The sequence below is a fragment of the Prionailurus viverrinus genome, chromosome A3, assembly GCF_022837055.1.
Source record: "Prionailurus viverrinus isolate Anna chromosome A3, UM_Priviv_1.0, whole genome shotgun sequence".
Classification (NCBI taxonomy): Eukaryota; Metazoa; Chordata; class Mammalia; order Carnivora; family Felidae; genus Prionailurus; species Prionailurus viverrinus.
Genome location: NC_062563.1, coordinates 27,230,937 through 27,248,050, shown reverse-complemented (window position 1 = coordinate 27,248,050; position 17,114 = coordinate 27,230,937). Strand labels below are relative to the sequence as shown.

The window sequence follows — 17,114 nt, the reverse complement described above, 5'->3', positions numbered from 1 at the left end:
AAAAATGCAACAACCCTCATGAGTATAGGGACGGACTTTTGCCCGTATTCTCCCTGTGTGCCCAGAGCCTAGGACGGCGTCTGGCATATAACGGGATATTCAAATACTTAAAGAGAGATGCAAAGATTCAATATTGGATGAATGATGCATGCATAAACAAATTCTCAGTTATTCGGATGAGGACTTGTAGGGAGCAGAACAGCCTGGGATCAAGGAAGCCGGCGAGCACCGGGGCATGGGGTCCTCAGGTTTCTCTCTCCGGATGGATGCCCACCGCAGCGGTCCAGTGTTCCTTTCCCGACCACTCGCGAGTTGCTTAGCAACTGGTCGCCCGGCCCTCCGCTTCCAATAGAGGGCGCGCGGGCGGGGAGACGTGAACGCGCACGCGTGCGCGGCGCGGGCCGGCAAGCGGGGCACGTCACTTCCTGTTTCTTTAAGGGAACGTGGCTTTTCCCTGCAGCGCCTGTCTTCCTGTCTGCGTCTCTGCTGCGGCGGCCGGAGCTGGAGTCGGACCCCGAGCGCAGCGTCGCCATGGACTCGGCCCTCAGCGACCCGCACAACGGCAGCGCCGAGGCGGGCGGCGCAGCCAACGGCACGGCGCGGCCGCCTTCCACGCCCGAGGGCATCGCGCTGGCCTACGGCAGCCTCCTGCTCATGGCGCTGCTGCCCATCTTCTTCGGCGCCCTTCGCTCCGTGCGCTGCGCCCGCGGCAAGGTAGGTCGGGTCGGAGGCAAAGCCGCGCGCGCTTTCCACCTCCTCTCCGGGACGTGACTGACGCGGATCCTTCCCCCACCCGCCCTACACGGGACAGACACTACCTCTCCCCGGACACTGACCTTTCCCAGCTTGGATCACCACCGCTTCCCCACCACATCCGGGAGCTGGCCTTAGGTGTCCCGGGATCTGACACCTTCCCAGATAGGGGACTGGCTTCTACCCGCAATCGGACCCTGACACATCCCTCCCTTTCCGCGCATCATGCTGCAAACACTGTCAGCCTCACATGCGACTCGGGCATGTATTGTTCTGAGCCTACTGGACCCAGGAAGATCGGCCGCACCCTCTGCTCTGGCTGCTCATCCCATATGGGACACCTCATCTTGGGCTCTGGGTCAACCCCAATCTGTACCTGATGGGGCGCTGGTCCTGACAACTGGGTGGTACAATCCCTTGTCATTCCTCCGTTAGGAACTCTGCCTCACCCACTCTAGGGCAAGTTCTAGGATCCAGGTCCATCCCTAAGCTGTGACACCTGTCTAACTGGAATCTGTGAACCGCAGTGCGCTTTCCTAGAACGCCCAGATCAGGCCCCTGCCCTGCCTCAAAAAAATTAACCCAAGGATATAGCCGCAGCTGAGGCCCCAATTTTTTGCATCACCTCTCAAACCACTTGGAAGTGGGTTTGTCAGCCCCTCAGAGCCTGACACCATAGCACTTCTCTTTTTTACCAGGCATAGACCCTTCTTTTGCTGGTTTGCTCTTCCTGACTGGTAGACACCTCCTACCTTGGACCTGTCCGGGGCTGAACCCAGACCCTACCTCAAAGTAGCTTTTCTTCCTGTGCTTCCTAAAACAGTCCCTCCACCAACTTTGGCTTACCTGCTGAGGAACTAAGCCGCTATGGGCCTCTCTTAGGAGACTAGGCCAGATCCACTCCTGACCTTCCTCAGTATATGTCCCACTGGATACCTAAGAGGACCCTGGCACCTTCCACCCCCTGACTCCCTCCCCTCACCCTTCTTCCCTATATTAAGCTCTCTCCAGCCCATTACACCGGTGGCTTCTCACTTCCTGGCACCCTCTCCCCTCCTGATCTGTAACTCCTCCCTGGCCCGAACCTGAAATTGAACCTAAGCGGAAGCTGTCTTACCCAAAGAGGGCAGGTCCACAAAGCAGCTGCCACTTCGGAAACTGCTCGAGCCTGGGTTCTCAAAACATTACCCAACTTGAGGGCTGGCACCTTCCTTCCCCAAGACAGAGGACCTGCTGTTAGCTCCTTCTGTGGACAAACCCAAAGGGGAGTAGTCAGGCAGGGCTTAGGTGGCCCCATTTGCCTGCCTTTCCATTCTGCCTCTTCTAAGCAGAGTTCAGATGGCTTTCAGCCTCCCTGCCATGCCTTTTGGGCAGACACTTGTGGGGGGCAGGGGGCGGGGGGGGGGGGTGTGCTGAAATAGACCAGGACAAAGGAAAGTGAAGGTGGCATGGCGTGAGCTGATCTGAGGGGCTTCCAAAACTGAGTAATTCTCCTTGGTGTCTTCTCCACAAGGATCACTAATCTCTTAAGAAAACACGTTACTGACAACAGAATTTCCTGAACCTCCACTGTTGTTGTGGGGGGCATGCTGCAAAAATGAATCGGTCAGAGCTCTGTCACCAAGGGCTTTAGGTGCCTGAATGGAGAAGGAATAACTAGTTATGTGATTGCAGTACAGTCGTGCTGCAGAGTTTAGGGAGAAAGTTGGAGCACACCTGAGGCAGGGCAGAGAGGCTTTGTGCTGGAGGTGGGCTTGAGCCTTGATGCAGAAGTAGAATTTCAGCTAGAAGACATTCTAGGCAGAGGAAACCAGGTAAGGAGCTGTATGAAGCAGTTTAGGAGGTGGTGGAAGGTCTGGTGTGGCAGGCACAGAGGGTGTGCATAGAAGGGAGCTTTCGATCCACCGTAGCCTCTAAATACCTCCACCACCGTCTCCTGCAGGGTAGGGGAGTTAGAAAGCCGCATGAAATCGCAGGCAGCCAGACCCACCACCGATAACTAGGATATTCTGAGAGTTACAGAGCCTTCACCATCTTTGCTTCTCCCAGCAACTGAATAGGACAGATGGAGCCAGTTTTATTTTCCCTGCGGTACAGAGAAAGAAACTGAGCGTCAGAGAAATGACTTCTCATGATCCCTCTGCCAATTAGGGACAGAACTAGGTGTTGCTATATCTAGTCCAGGTGCCTCCAAAGACCCACACAAGTGGCATTTGGGCCTAGGGGAGGAAAAAAAAAAAAAAAAAAAAAAAACAAGCCAAACAGCTCCCTTTTTCTACCCTGACTCATGTTTCCCTGGTCATGTGGCAAGGAGAGAGAAAAGTTAGTGTGGGGGCCCAGGAGTTTTGATTTCCCACCAGTGTTAGACCTTAAAGCCAGCTGAGAGAGGGCATGTGAGGACAGAGTTCTCCCGGGAGCCAAGTTGTCCATAACAGGCAGAGCAAATTGTGAAATCATGGGGAGAAGAAGGTGGAGCATCCAGGAGTGTGTTGGGAAGAAGTAGCCATGGGAGGAGCAGCCTGAGAGGGGTGCCCATCCCTGTCAGAGACCTGTGTTCCCAGAAGGGAGCAGATCCCAGCCCAGGCAATAGCTGGGGATCAGATTGCTTCAGAGGCTCTTGGCCTGTAACTCAGAGGAGCCCCTCAGCCAACTGGACTGGGCTCCTGCTGTGTGCCAGGCCCCGGGCTGGGTACCAGGGGTGCTGGGACAACGAAGGCCAGGACCTGCCCTCCCGGAGCTTAGTCCCCATAGAGAAACAGATGTGTGAGCAGCCGCCTAAACCGAATCCTGACATGCCTTCCAGGGGAGAGCACAGCTGCCTTTACACGGATGGGCGCAAGTTCAGCAGGCGGAACAGGAGAGAGGGAGGCGTGGCACCGCGGAGTGTGTTCAGGGAGGCAGTGAGCACTGTGATGTGAGCCGGGGCAGGGGCTGGGAGACCGTGACAAGAAGATGCTCAGGCAGCCTGCAGCCTTCCTGGGCGACAGCATCCTGAAGGCAACACAGCAGTTCATCTTCATAGTTAACAAAGCGACCACACACTGGCGCTCGTAAAGCCGCGCAGAAGTATAAAGGAAGAACCTCCTCAGTGCCACTCCTCAAAGGAACCCACTTAGCTGTTTGGTGTGTAATCTTCCAGAACTTGTCCTGTGTGTATACAAATGTATTATGCGTGTGCCTATGTGTATACACGTACATAGGTTTATTTTTACAACAGTGGGATTTTACAGTACTTACTGCTCTGCAATTTGATTTTTTTTTTTCCTGCTTTAGCCCTATGTCTTGGTCATTTTTCTATGTCAGTACATGCAGATCTGCCTCATTTTATGGTGGGGAGGGTGAGTACTGCATGCTCGTGGCATAGATTTCCAAAGGCGCAGAGGGACACATGGTGAAAACCCCCCACCCACCCCCGCTAGCCATTTTCCCTCCCCAGAGGCAGCCCCCTTTACCTGTTTCTTAGCTGTCCATCCAACAAATTCCGTGCCTTTACAAATAAATAAGCATATGCTTTCCCCCGTCTTTGTTGTATAACTTCTATGTTGTTATAAGTACTCTCTTATTTGCACCTTGCTCTTTTCACCAAATATATGCTGGAGATCAAATAGGGCAGTACATACGGAGTGGTCATGTTCTTTAACAGCTACATAGTAGCCTACCTGTGTCCCACAGTTTGTTTAGAGCACTGGTTTTCAAAATGTGGTTTCCTAGACCAGCAGCGACAGCATCACCTGGGAACTTAATAGAAATGCAGATTCTGAATTAGAACCGAAGGTGGGCCTGGCAGCCTGTTTTCACAAGCCCTCCTGGCAATTCTGATGTGTGCTCAAGTGCGATTTAGAGTCCTCCACTGGTCGTTCAGACGGGTGTCAGTCTTTTGCTATTACAAACCATGCTGAAATTAATCTAATACATTTGTTACTTCACACTTGTCTGTGTTTGTGGGATGATTTTTTTTTTTTCATTGATCTGCTGGGTCACAGGCTATGTGCATGTTTGACTTAGATGGATTTTACCACATTTGCACCATAGAGGTTGTATAAGTTTTACACCCCCACCAGCAGTGGGGGTGTAAATGCACCTCAATTCCTGGGTGATGGCTGTGTGATAGTCCAGTCTCCAGGGCTTTCTGAGCCAGGTACGCATATGATACAGTCAAGCCCAGGCTTCAGAAAGCGCTCCTGGCGGGGTCAGTGATGGGCGGGAGAGAGGACAGGAAGGAGGCTGGTGAGGTGGTCGTGGTGAAGACTCAAGTGGGGCACAGGATTGGAGTGGGTAGTGCTAGAAACGCCTACGAAGCAGAGTTGTGGTGACGTGAGTGAGTGAGTGTAGTGGAAAGGAGAAGAGACCCTGGGGTCTCCAGCTGGGGTGTCAGAGGAACGCAATGGTCCACAAATCCCAGATCATTTCTAGGGCATGGCCTGGAAGCAGTACTCCCAGAGCTCAGGCCGAGCCAATGACTTGAGGTTGGGCATCTGTCTTCCCTCACTACTTTTGCTTCTGCCCTGCTAACTGAACGTCCAGAATGTCACTGGAAGCTAAATTTATTTCTCCTATTTGTGTCAGCTTCCCCCCCACACACATATTCTCTAATTACGTTTTGCGTTTCGGGAGCTATTGTGTTTGCACAAGAGCGTCTGGCTTAAAAATCCACATTGAACTGATGGAGAATCCTCATAACCTTTTGTATTTTTGTAATGGTGAAGGTCAACTGTTTTATTGCCACAGGCCCCCTGAGCATCCCGTCACCGCTTTCCAGCAGGAATTTCCAGGTAGGGAAGGTAGAGGTCATCTAGGAAGTAGGAGCTAAGAGTCGGCACACTAGAACCAGACTGCCTCAGTTTGAATCCTAGCTCTACCACTCACCAGCTGTGTGACCTTAAGCAAGTTGCTTCACCTCCCTGAGCCCCTGTTTCCTCATCTGTAAAGTGGAGCTCTTAAAAATACCTGCTTCATAGAGTTTTTGCGAAGTTGAAATCATGTAAAGCACCTAGAACAGTGCTTGGCATCTAGAAAGCTGTCTGTAAATGTTATGCTTATTACTGTTGTTGTCACATTTCCAGTCTCCCATTCAGACCCAGCATTGCAGCATGGGTATTTACACAGTCACCCACCAAGGAGACCAGGTTCCTCTGTATAGTGGAGCATGTGTCCCACCTTGGCTTGTTATCAAGTAATTTTTTTTTTTAATGTTTTTTAACGTTTATTTATTTTTGGGACAGAGAGAGACAGAGCATGAATGGGGGAGGGGCAGAGAGAGAGGGAGACACAGAATCGGAAGCAGGCTCCAGGCTCTGAGCCATCAGCCCAGAGCCCGACGCGGGGCTCGAACTCACGGACCGCGAGATCGTGACCTGGCTGAAGTCAAACGCTTAACCGACTGCGCCACCCAGGCGCCCCTGTTTATTTATTTTTGAGAGAGAGAGAGAGAGAGAGAGAGCAAGAGCGAGCACAAGCAGGGAAAGGGCAGAGAGAGAGGGAGACACAGAATCGGAAGCAGGCTCCAGGCTCTGAGCCATCAGCCCAGAGCCTGACGCAGGGCTCGAACTCCCAGACCGCGAGATCGTGACCTGAGCTGAAGTGGGACGCCCAACCGACTGAGCCACCCAGGCGCCCCTGTTATCAAGTAATTTTAAGCCTCTCCCCACCCAGGTCACTGGGCCGAATTAAAAGGAATATGTGGAAATGAGCCATAACCCCGGTTTGTAGGTGAGGCCAGAGTCCCATGTGTTCTGCACCTGCAGCTCCCTCTGCCTTGTTCCCTACCTTGTACACAGAGCGGATTCCTCAATTCAGCATTTATCTCGCTCCTGCCCCATACCAGACCCTGCGCTTGACCTTCAGGGCCTTGCCCTGCTTTCATGTGATTCCCTTCTACACCACCACCACCACCATCACCATCATCATCTTACAGAGACTCTAGACAGCTTGTGTGATAGCTCAAGGCACAACACTAAGTATTTCCAATGCAAAAGTCATAGAATCCTGAAGCTCATACAGGATGAGCAAATCGAGGCTTTGAGAGAGAAAATGACATTCCTGGGTCTCACAGCTGAGAAGAGGCAGAACTGGAAGTCGGGCTGGGCTTTCTGACGTCAGAACCTTCTCCGACCATGTGGCACTCGTACTGGGTATCACACCGGTATACATCTTACTTTGTCACGTGTCACATTGTATTGTGATATTCTGTTTACACAGCAGGGTCTTGGCCCGCCTGCCTGTGAACTCTGAGATCAGCAGCTGTCTAATTTATGTTTGTGCCTAAGCTCCTGCTACACGGGACATACTCTGGATTTGTGGAGGAATTTTCCCAAGCACCCCCTAGCACACTGCTGCCCAAAGCAGAAACCTAGGGCCAGGGGAGAAGGAGGGAGAGAGCCCTGCCTCTCTCTGTCAGTACCACTCATCTGCCCCACTCCCCACCTCCCAACAGAGCTGCCCCCGGGGGCTCCGGAGACGAGGGTCTCCCTCCCAGCCCGGTGCCTAGCCCACCTCAGTCATGCGTGTTGGGGTTTGGTGAAGTGCCTCCCACTCACCTCTCCCTGACCATCATGGCTCCTCATACAGTCATGGTACTTTACAGTTTGCCAGGCTATTTCACATCCCATCTCATTTCGTTGAAGTCTTTTGGCCCTTTTAGAGGTAAATAAAGCTAGAGATTGTGCTCCTGTTTGACAGATGGGTAAGCTGAGGCTCAGAGAACAAGGACTTGCCACAGTCACCCAGCAAGCTATTAATAGAGCACTGCATATCTTGGCCATGCTTTACATGCGTCATTTGCAGATGTGTGACTTATCTGTAGGAAAAATTCCCAGCAGTGGAATTGCTTGGTCAAAGGTATGTGCATTTGTTGGTTTTTTTTTGGTTTTTTTTTTAGTTAACTTATTTATTTTGAGAGAGAGAGAGAATCCCATGCAGGCTCAGCACTGCCAGTGTAGAGTCCGATGCGGGACTCGAATTCACGAACTGTGAGATCATGACCTAAGCCACAGTTGAACCACCAAGCAACTGAGCTACCCAGGCATCCGCATTTATGGTGTTGACAAATATTGCCAACATGCTCTCTGCAGGAAGACCGATTTACCCTCCTGAAGGCACCGTGGGTCAGGCCCTGTTTCCCCACGGCCTTACCAGCTCCACCTGTTAGCCAGCATGGGGACCTTTGCCATTCTGATAGATGAAAAATGGAATCTCTGTGTACTTCATTTCAAGTTTCTCTTACTAAAAAAGTGAGGGTGAACATTTATACCTGCGATTAAGAGCTTTAGGTGGTTCCTGCTCTGGGAACCTTCTCTGTCCTTGGACATGTGCAAATTACAATTTGATGCAACTGCTAAGTCGTCTTCCTCAAAAGGCTGGACCAGTGTATACTGAAACCTACAGTGTATGTGCATCCCCGTTCCCCCGCCCCCCCATCTCCATCTCATAACCATTTAACGGGCTTGCTGCTCTCTGCCCCCCTCACCTTCCCCTCCTGCAACTTTCCTTCCATCCTTGAGCAGAAGGCCTGCCTGAGCCAAAATCTTCCCTCTCTGGGCAACTTCCCCTTGAGCATGTTTTGTCCTGTTGGTTTTTAAGAGGCAGCTGTGAGCCAAAAAATTAATGAGACTCTACGGCTGAACATGATCCCTTGTCCCAGGCGTGCTGGTACCTTACTCATAGGACAGATGTGGTGATGGTGGACTCTCGGGCATCGTGACAAGAGAACTTCACTTTGACATGGGCAGAAGTCTCATCTGGCATTGCTAGGACTTCAGGTAGCTAGGTTATAAATAGAATTACACATATAATAGGAATTGCCTTGGGGGGAGTAGGCTTAGCGTGGTGGGAAATCTGGGAAAGGTTGGTGGCAGGGACATTGGCCAGGTCCTTGAGGACTGAGGATCCTGCCTAGCAGAGAGGGCATGGAGAGCGTGATGATCTTGAAAGCTGTTGACTCTGTGTCTTTTTACTATAAATTTAAACCAGAATTCTACTACCGTTGGTGGATTTTCATTAGAACGTTTTCTGGCAGGAATTCTATGAAGCTGATACAGTCCCTGTGCTGCACTGTTGCTCTACTTTCATTTTTTTCCATTTTTAAAGTACTGACATTATTTTGACTACATTCGGGTTTTTTTTCATGTAAACATTTATCCTCTGTCATCTCTTCACCCAAATCGCATTGTCGCCAACTATGGCATCTGCCATTGTAGATTTAATTGTGGCTTTGACTCTTACCAGATTCACTTTTCCCAGTCAGATTCCTTAAGTTTAAGTATTGTCCAGATTTGCTTCTTGCACGTTGGTGTCTTCCCACATACGGTGTCCGCAGCTGTTGTTGATTTGTTTCTACTCATACCTATTGGATAAAAAATTCATCCTGTTGAGCTAATCCAGAAGGAAATTGGGAATAGTTCTCACGAGGTCTAGGACTACTCTAGTGTTACCAGTTTCCAGGGTTTTTTGTCTCAGTTATCATATGCTGGAACTGCTCTCGTTGTCACCCTTCTCCCCAGATGGGCCACATGTGCCCCGTGTCCTCCCTGGACTGTCCCTGTCGGGGTCCAGATCTCCCCAATGGCAAAACGGCAGGGTAGACCATCTTGCTCCAGACCGTCTTTGTCACACGGACAAGTCTTGGGTCCGGAAGACGTGGAGGGGAAGGAGGTGAATGAGCTGTGGCCTTTGGAGGCCCGAACCACAACCCCTGCTCACAGCCACCTTTCTTGTCTGCTCCAGAACGCCTCGGACATGCCTGAGACTATCACCAGCCGGGACGCCGCCCGGTTCCCCATCATCGCCAGCTGCACGCTTTTGGGGCTCTATCTCTTTTTCAAAGTAAGTCCTTTGCCACCTGTGTGTCATTTGGTTTCGATAACTTTATTTTGTTTTGTTTTTCCCATCACAGGCGACATGCATGTTCATTTGTAGAAAATAAAGAGCAGGGGGAAAGCCATTAATCATTCACCCCTAGACCGACTCTATAGAGATAACCACTGACGGTGTTTGGAACTCATTCCCATGGTCTTTATTTCTCTTCTCCACGTAGCTCTTGTGTTTTGCTTTCACGACGCTGTTTTGGTTGCACTGTCGTGTTCATGCTGGGACGGGGTGTGTAGCTTGTGTCTCCGCCACGCCTCTGCCCTACTAATTGCCTTCTTTTTCTTTTTTTTTTTCTTTCTTTTTTTTTTTTTTTTTTTTTTAATTTACCGAGGTTTATTTTCCCAATAAAAGTTACACAGGCTCAGTGTTGAAAACCTGGAAAACACAGAAAAGTAAAAAGGGGAAAACAGCAGTCATCCAAAACCCCACCACCAGAGACAATCACAGATTCCCTTTGGAGGTGTGTCCTTGTTCTGTCTTCCCGGTGCGTGGTTGTCCGTCGCTGTGGCCGCGCGGCTGGCGTACTCACTTGCGTAGCTGCTGCTTTCCCTCCCCACTAATGACGTCATGGGCATTCGCTCACGTGACCTCAAACTCTTCTTACGCTTCCATGTTTTTTTTTAACGCAGCACGTAATATACCACGACTGTGAAAGCAGTGGTATCTGCGGAAAACTTAAAGGGAGGGGAAGATATCAAGAGGGGGAAGAATACGCAGAGGTGACGATCGCTGTTAACATTTGGGCAGGTCTCCTTCCAGGCTTTTAACACGCACGCTTTTAACGTAATTAATCGTCCTCTTGTAACCGAAGCGGTGTGTCTTTTGGTTTTGCGGTAGTGCTGCGTCACACGCGCTTTTGTCCTGGTCACTGAAAGTTCCTCAAGAAGGACTTTTAATTTACATTTAAGACATGTTTTCATTTTTAAATGTTTTTATTTTTGAGAGCGAGAGAACAGTGCAGGAGGGGCAGAGAAAGAGGGAGACACAGAATCCAAAGCAGGCTCCAGGCTCTGAGCTGTCAGCACAGAGCCCCACGCGGGGCTCGAACTCACAGACTGGGAGATTGTGACCTGAGCCGAAGTCAGGCGCTTAACCGACTGAGCCACCCGGGCGCCCCTAATTTACATTTTAAAAATACACTTAAAACACTGTTTTCAGTCTAAGGGAAGGTGTCAGTGAGCCGTAAGCTTCTCCCTAGCGTAGCGTCTTGTGAGTCATACGCATAGATCTACGTTTATGCGAAAATTTAGAAGCATAGATCTGTGTCAGATAAAGGGTTCTTACCACGGAGATATTTTTGTATCAGCAAAAGTCACATCTACCTCATTCTTTTTAGCAGCTGCTTGTGGTTGTATTTTACAGAGGTGGCCCCGAGGGATATCTAATGCTGGGCTATCACCGCAGGGCCGTGTGAACATCACGCACAGTATTTTGGCCCGGCCCGTATTCTCAAGTGTATCTGCAGCGGGAGAAGCAGGTCACATACCACCTCCGCTTGTCATTTGAATAGATAGTGCCAGATCCCTCCGAAAAGACTGCGCTCATTTACATTGCCTCTAACAGTTAGGAGTATGCTGACTCCCCTGTACTTTCACCTGCATGGAGCAGTATCCGAATTCTTTCCCAGTCTGTGAGTGAGTCAGAAACATAATTTTTTTTTTTTAACGTTTATTTATTTTTGGGACAGAGAGAGACAGAGCATGAACGGGCGAGGGGCAGAGAGAGAGGGAGACACAGAAACGGAAACAGGCTCCAGGCTCTGAGCCATCAGCCCAGAGCCCGACGCGGGGCTCGAACTCACGGACCGCGAGATCGTGACCTGGCTGAAGTCGGACGCTTAACCGACTGCGCCACCTAGGCGCCCCAGAAACATAATTTTTAACGCTGGTTTGCTGTTCCATCGCTCCCTCGTTGTTGGATCAGAACTGCACTTCTTAACGGTTTCAGGATACCCCCACAAGCAGATTCCCCACAGCTCACCTCCAGCATCCCCCTCACTTTAAACAGAAGAGGCCACCCCGGTTTTTACTCTTAAAAATAAGAGTGCATCAAATAACGTTAGGTACTGACTGATGTTTTTTTTTTCCTGGACCTCGGGTGAAGAGTTGAATTTATTCCTGCTTTGGTTCACAGCCCACGATCATGCGTCTGTGCCAGGCTCCCCTTCACCCCTAGTGCCCGCCTCCATTTCCCACCTCATCTCCCTCTCCACGAGCAGCACCTGCTCTGATGCGTTTGCTTTATGTCCTCAGATGTGTGTCTTCTTATAAAATGTATGGTGTTAGTATATCTGTGTGTGTCGAGAGTCTAGCTTCCCTACTTAGAACTGTGTGGTACATCTCCCTGTATGTTTTCTCTCCCCTCTATACTTCTTTTTTTTTTTTTTTTTTTAATGTTCTTATTTTATTTTTGAGACAATGCAACAGACAGAGTCCAATCAGCAGAGGGGCAGACAGAGGGAGACACAGAACCCGAAGCAGGCTCCAGGCTCCGAGCTGTCAGCCCAGAGCCTGACACGGGGCTCGAACTCACAAACCGTGAGATCGTGACCTGAGCCGAAGTCGGACGCCTAACCGACTGAACCACTCAGGCGCCCCAGCGCCTATACTTTTGAGAGCGCTCTGTGGCTGTCTCTACCTCCAGCCCATTGCCCCCAACTTGGCTTTTGGCAGATAATTCTCAAGTCTCTGCCGTGCTGAGTGCCAGGGATACATACCCAGGCCCTTGCCTCAAGACCTTCTAACGTTTTTACTACTTAGGATTCTTTCCTTCAGCCAGGTTCCCTCTGAGAGAAATTTCTGGCAGCAGAAGGCATGGGCATTTTTCTTTAAAGTACTGGATGCTCAGCCTGTCCCCCTCTCCAGGTAGGTAAGCCCCAGCCTACCCTGTGGCAGAGGACACAGCATACCTCTTGCCCACGTCTCTAGAGGGTCCATACTGAGATTTCTGAGAGGCAGCTGGACAACACAGCCAGCGGATTCTCACCAAACTCTGGGCTGGCAGCTTGTGGAGTGGTTTGCCAAACGGTGGTAGCCCTCAGCCCCTTTCCTCCTCTCCCGCCGGGTGGGACAGAGAGAGTTTGTAACGTTTTTCAATATCCTAAAATTTATCTTCTCCTTACCTCATTCAAAACTGATTATTCGAGGCAGCTTATAAAAATTATACCCAACAGTGTAAGGAAAAAAAGTAAAGGAAGAAATTGGGGTGAAGGAGAGAATTAAAACAGGAGAAAACAAAGCCTTGGGTAAGGACCACACCCTGACCCCAGGCTCTAAACTTGAAAGACTTGTACTCTTGTCAGAGTGACTCTGAAACCCATGTGGCTCTGAGTTTCTAACAGCTAAAGCACAGAGAAAGCCAGATCTGGTGCACCATTCACAGGCCGCACAGTCAACCCACTGGGTAGCTCAGAGTTGCAGCCAGAGAGGTTTCGCCAAGGGCCCACGTGAAAGGAACGCAGCCGAGAGGTTATGCCGCATCTTCTAAGACACGGCCCACATGCCATGGAATATGTCCATGGGGCCTTTTCTTTTCCTAGTCGCATCATAGGCCACTACTTTGCTTATCTATTCATTCTGCAAACATTTATTGAGTGCCTGCTATGTACAAGGCCCAGAGTGAGAAAAACAGCTGACCCATCCCTGCCCTCGAGGAGCTTCATATTAATTGGTGGAGGTGGACACCAGTCAATCACATCGATAAATGTGAAGTGACGGTCCCGGGAAGCATCGCAGGGGCAAGGTCTGTAGCACCAGGGAAGCACGGAAAAGCCAGCCTAGCTAGCGGGAACCTGCTCCTGCCCCCACCCCACCCCTGCACCCCCCATCTCAGACAGCAGCACCTCCGCTTCTGCCGGTCCAGAACAGATCTGGAATCTGACTGCTGCTCATCCCTTCCCTCCGTCCCCCAGCTGAGGGCACCATCCTCCATCTGCCAGACTATGCAGTGCCCTCCTCACCAGGCTGTCTGCTTCCACCTTTGCCCTGTGGAGTCCGTCTTCCACACAGCAGCCTGGGATCCTCTCACGCCGTCAGATCGAGTCATAGCCCTGCCCTCAGCCTCCAATACCAGCCTGCCTCACCCAGAAGAATCTAGTTTTTCTCGTGGCACTGCAGGGTTTCTCTCCCTCTTACCTTCCCAGCTTCATCTCCTGATACACCGTCCCATTACTCCTTCGGCTCCAAGCTCACAGGCCCTCACTGTTCCCCACACACATAAGCAACGTACCCACCTCAGGACCTTTGCACTCACCCTCACCTCTGCCCCCAATGCTTCCCCTGCCCGCCCCCCGGCCCTCCAGTATCCTCACAGCAGCTCTCTTGCTTCGTTAAGGTTCTCCTCCTGAACAACAGAAATATCTTCCCATTGGGAGGCTTTCCCTGGCCACTTGTCTACAGGAGCAGCTCTCCCCTCTTCTCTCTGTCTCCTTGCCCGGCTCTGCTTTTCTGAGCAGCATTACCCCCTGACCAAATATAGTGCATATTTGTTTCTTTTGGGATTCTTTGGCTCATGAACTCAGTGAGGGCAGGGACTTGTATGCCTCATTCCTTGCTGTATCCCCAGGGGCTCTCACGATGCCGTGCGCATAGTAGGCAATCAGTAAATGTGAGCTGAATTGATGAGGGGTGGTTGTACCCAGGAGAGCTGCTCCGAGCTGAGAGCTAAGGAGGGAAGAGTGGCCTAGGCGAGGAGAGAAGAGCGTGTACACAGGCTGGCTAACTGTGCCGGGGCTGTGGCGCCGACAAGGCCCCGCAGAAGGGCCACTGTGGCCACAGCAAGTAGAAGGAGAACAGTGTGGCATGAGCCGCAGCTGAGAAGGTCTGCAGTGACCGTCGGGGGTGGTGAGGGCCGAAGTGAGCGTAGGAGTCTCGAGCTTCTGAAAGCGAGGCTTGAAGTAGGGGAGCAGCGAGGGGAGATAGGCGTTTAGACAGATTGCGTAACAGCCTCCTTGCGAGTGCCTGGTGCCCCTTTGCCCCATACCACGGCTACAAACCCTCCTAAAAACAAACTCAGCAGAGGGTGCGGAAAACATGGAGTGAGATGGCAGAGGCTTCCCAGACTCCTGAATTCACAACAGTGACAGCTGGCTTCGGAACACGGTGAAAGAGAGCTTGACAGTAAGGCCGAGAAGCAGAAGTCCGGGCCTGCTGTCGTAACTTCCGGCCCTCACCGTGGGAGGAGTCATCCAGAAGCACATAACGTAGAGGATGGAGCCAGGCACGAGTGACTTGTAACTAGTGTGCTTGGGGCGTTGGTGGCCGCCGTAGGGGGCTCCCTAGATATTTGGGCAAGGAGAAGGAAACTTGGAAGAGGGCATTCTGAGGTTCAGGTGACTGCCTTGGGACTCTGCACTCCAGACTGTCCTCCCCCGTGATTCCCACCCGAGGACACTGAGCACAAATCTATTGCCTGTCTCCCGATAGCGGGGCCACCAAGCCCAAAAGTACAGACTCCTTTGCGAGTGCATCTGGGGACCTGAGGTTCCTCCCTTCTTCTCTTTAGCCACAGGAGCTAGAAGGCCCCTAGCACTCCCTGAGATTCTTCCTGACACCGTTCCCTAACTCCAGCGGGTGAGACCAGCCTGGAGAAGAGAAGCGGGGACTCTGGTTTCCTCCTAGCCACTGGCAACCCTGACTTCCTGTTTCTTTTTTTATTTCTGCCTCAGATATTTTCCCAGGAGTACATCAACCTCTTGCTGTCCATGTATTTCTTCGTGCTGGGGATCCTGGCCCTGTCCCACACCATCAGGTCAGAAGGCATCTCTGCAACATTTGAAGCAGCTTTCTCAGGAACCAGTACAGGGTCTTGGATGAGAACATGACCTTTGGCGTCATTCAGAGCCAGGTTTGAATCCTGGCTGTAAAACCCAAGGGCACCTTTCCCCTGTGTTACACCGTGGATGACCTAGAACAAGAACCTTAACCTCTGGGGGACACAGTTTCCTTACAAGGAGTCATAAGAGTATCCAGTGGGTGTTTCCCACCAGCACGGTTGTTGGGAAAGTTAATTTGTGAGCAGTAACGTGATGTCAGTCGTCACGGTGCTGAGGTGGGGAATACCAGTGCCACCTGCCAGGTGTTGTAGGCTGTTGTGCACCAAGCACTGAGCCCGGCTTCTCCCACGTGATCTTATTTCATAATGAGAGAGAGGCAGTATAGTGAGAAGAGTGCAGGCTCTGGAATTTGATTACCTGAATTTGAATCCAGACTCTGCTACTTAATAGCCCTGTGGCTTTGGGCCAGGTATTTAATCTCTCTGGCCTCAATTTCCTCACCTGAACGTGGAGGAAAATAACGGAACCTTCCTCGTGGGTCGTGTGGAAAGCTTTTCGCATAGCATCTGGCACCTGATGTGTCCGGTGACTTAACTGTCATTGCTGTTATTACCTGGGCTCATCTGCCAGGTCACTTTATGAGGTTAGCTGTTGCTTTTAGTCCTGTGTTATCTTCAGAAACTGAAGCTCAAAGAGATCAAGGAATTGGCTAGGATCACACATTGGATAAGCAGCAGAGCCAAGATTCAAATCCAGGTCTGGGTGACCCCAGAAGCCCATCTTCTCACTGCCAGCCTGCTAAGACTGCCACGTGCTGATGTCCGTTCTGTGGGGATGAAGGACCTAGGCCAGAGGCCCTCAGGGGGTGCTGCTGTTAACGTTGTGGACAGGCCAGTTCTCCGTGTGTTGTAAACATTTGGCATCCCTAGCCCTGCTTACCAAAGGGGAGTTGTGTCCCCAGCCCATCCCCTAGCTTGTGACTACAAAAGCGTCCCCAGCTGTTTTCACCTGATCCCTTGGGGTGGTACAGCCTCAGGTTGAGAACCACTGACCATGAGGTGGCCAGCAGACCCGGAAGTTCCCAGAAGGAAGGAACTCAATTTGTAGTCAACTTTGAAGGGTAGGAGACCTGGAAGAGGTGTGAAGGAGAGGGGGAAGCCAGGAGCTGGAAGGTCTGTATCCAGTGAAGGCATAGTCACGATCTTTCCACAGTAGTCAGAGAGAAAGCTAGAGAGGAAGCGCAGGGCCTGCTCACCAAAGGCATTGGAAGCCATTTGAGTTTGGCTTTGCTCCTCTAGGCACACTGGCAGGACAGTGTGGTTGGTAATCAAGAGCGTGGGTTCAAGAGACAGTTGGCCCTGGGACCAAGGCCGGCTCTGCCGGCCGCATGATTTGTGTAAGTTTCTCAAGCCATCTGAGCATCAGTTTCTTCACCTATAAGACAGAGGCACTACAGCACCTCCTCATTGGGGCGTGGGAAGGAGCAAGCGAGCCACATCTATCACCTGCCTGGAGCTCGGTGCTGGGCACACTGTGAGTTGTGCTTCTGGCCCAGGGTCGCATACTTGAATTCTGGTCTTTTGACGGAGTTCATTGTTGTCTTCAACTATACCTACCCTTTAGCCACAGAATCTTGTTCTGGCCATCTTATGAGAACTTTAGTCCAGCCCCATCCTTAAAATTAAGGCTCAGAGAACCTACCTAGGTAACTTGGACCTAGCAG

The 17,114-nt window shown here is 51.2% G+C and overlaps 1 protein-coding gene across 5 annotated transcripts in view; it reads left to right on the top strand.

Annotated features, from left to right (window-relative positions):
• The first annotated feature begins 438 nt into the window (after positions 1-438).
• The window catches only part of HM13 (histocompatibility minor 13), a 39,798-nt gene continuing 23,122 nt past the window's right edge, over positions 439-17,114 (top strand). For all 5 annotated transcript variants that reach the window (XR_007150742.1, XR_007150741.1, XM_047851815.1 and 2 more), the window contains exons 1-3: positions 439-714; positions 9,475-9,573; positions 15,284-15,366. Coding sequence is in view for 3 of the 5 variants with exons in the window: in XM_047851815.1 (XP_047707771.1) it covers positions 532-714; positions 9,475-9,573; positions 15,284-15,366 (365 nt within the window). In the remaining 2 variants the exon portion in view is untranslated. The remainder of the gene's footprint in view (positions 715-9,474; positions 9,574-15,283; positions 15,367-17,114) is intronic.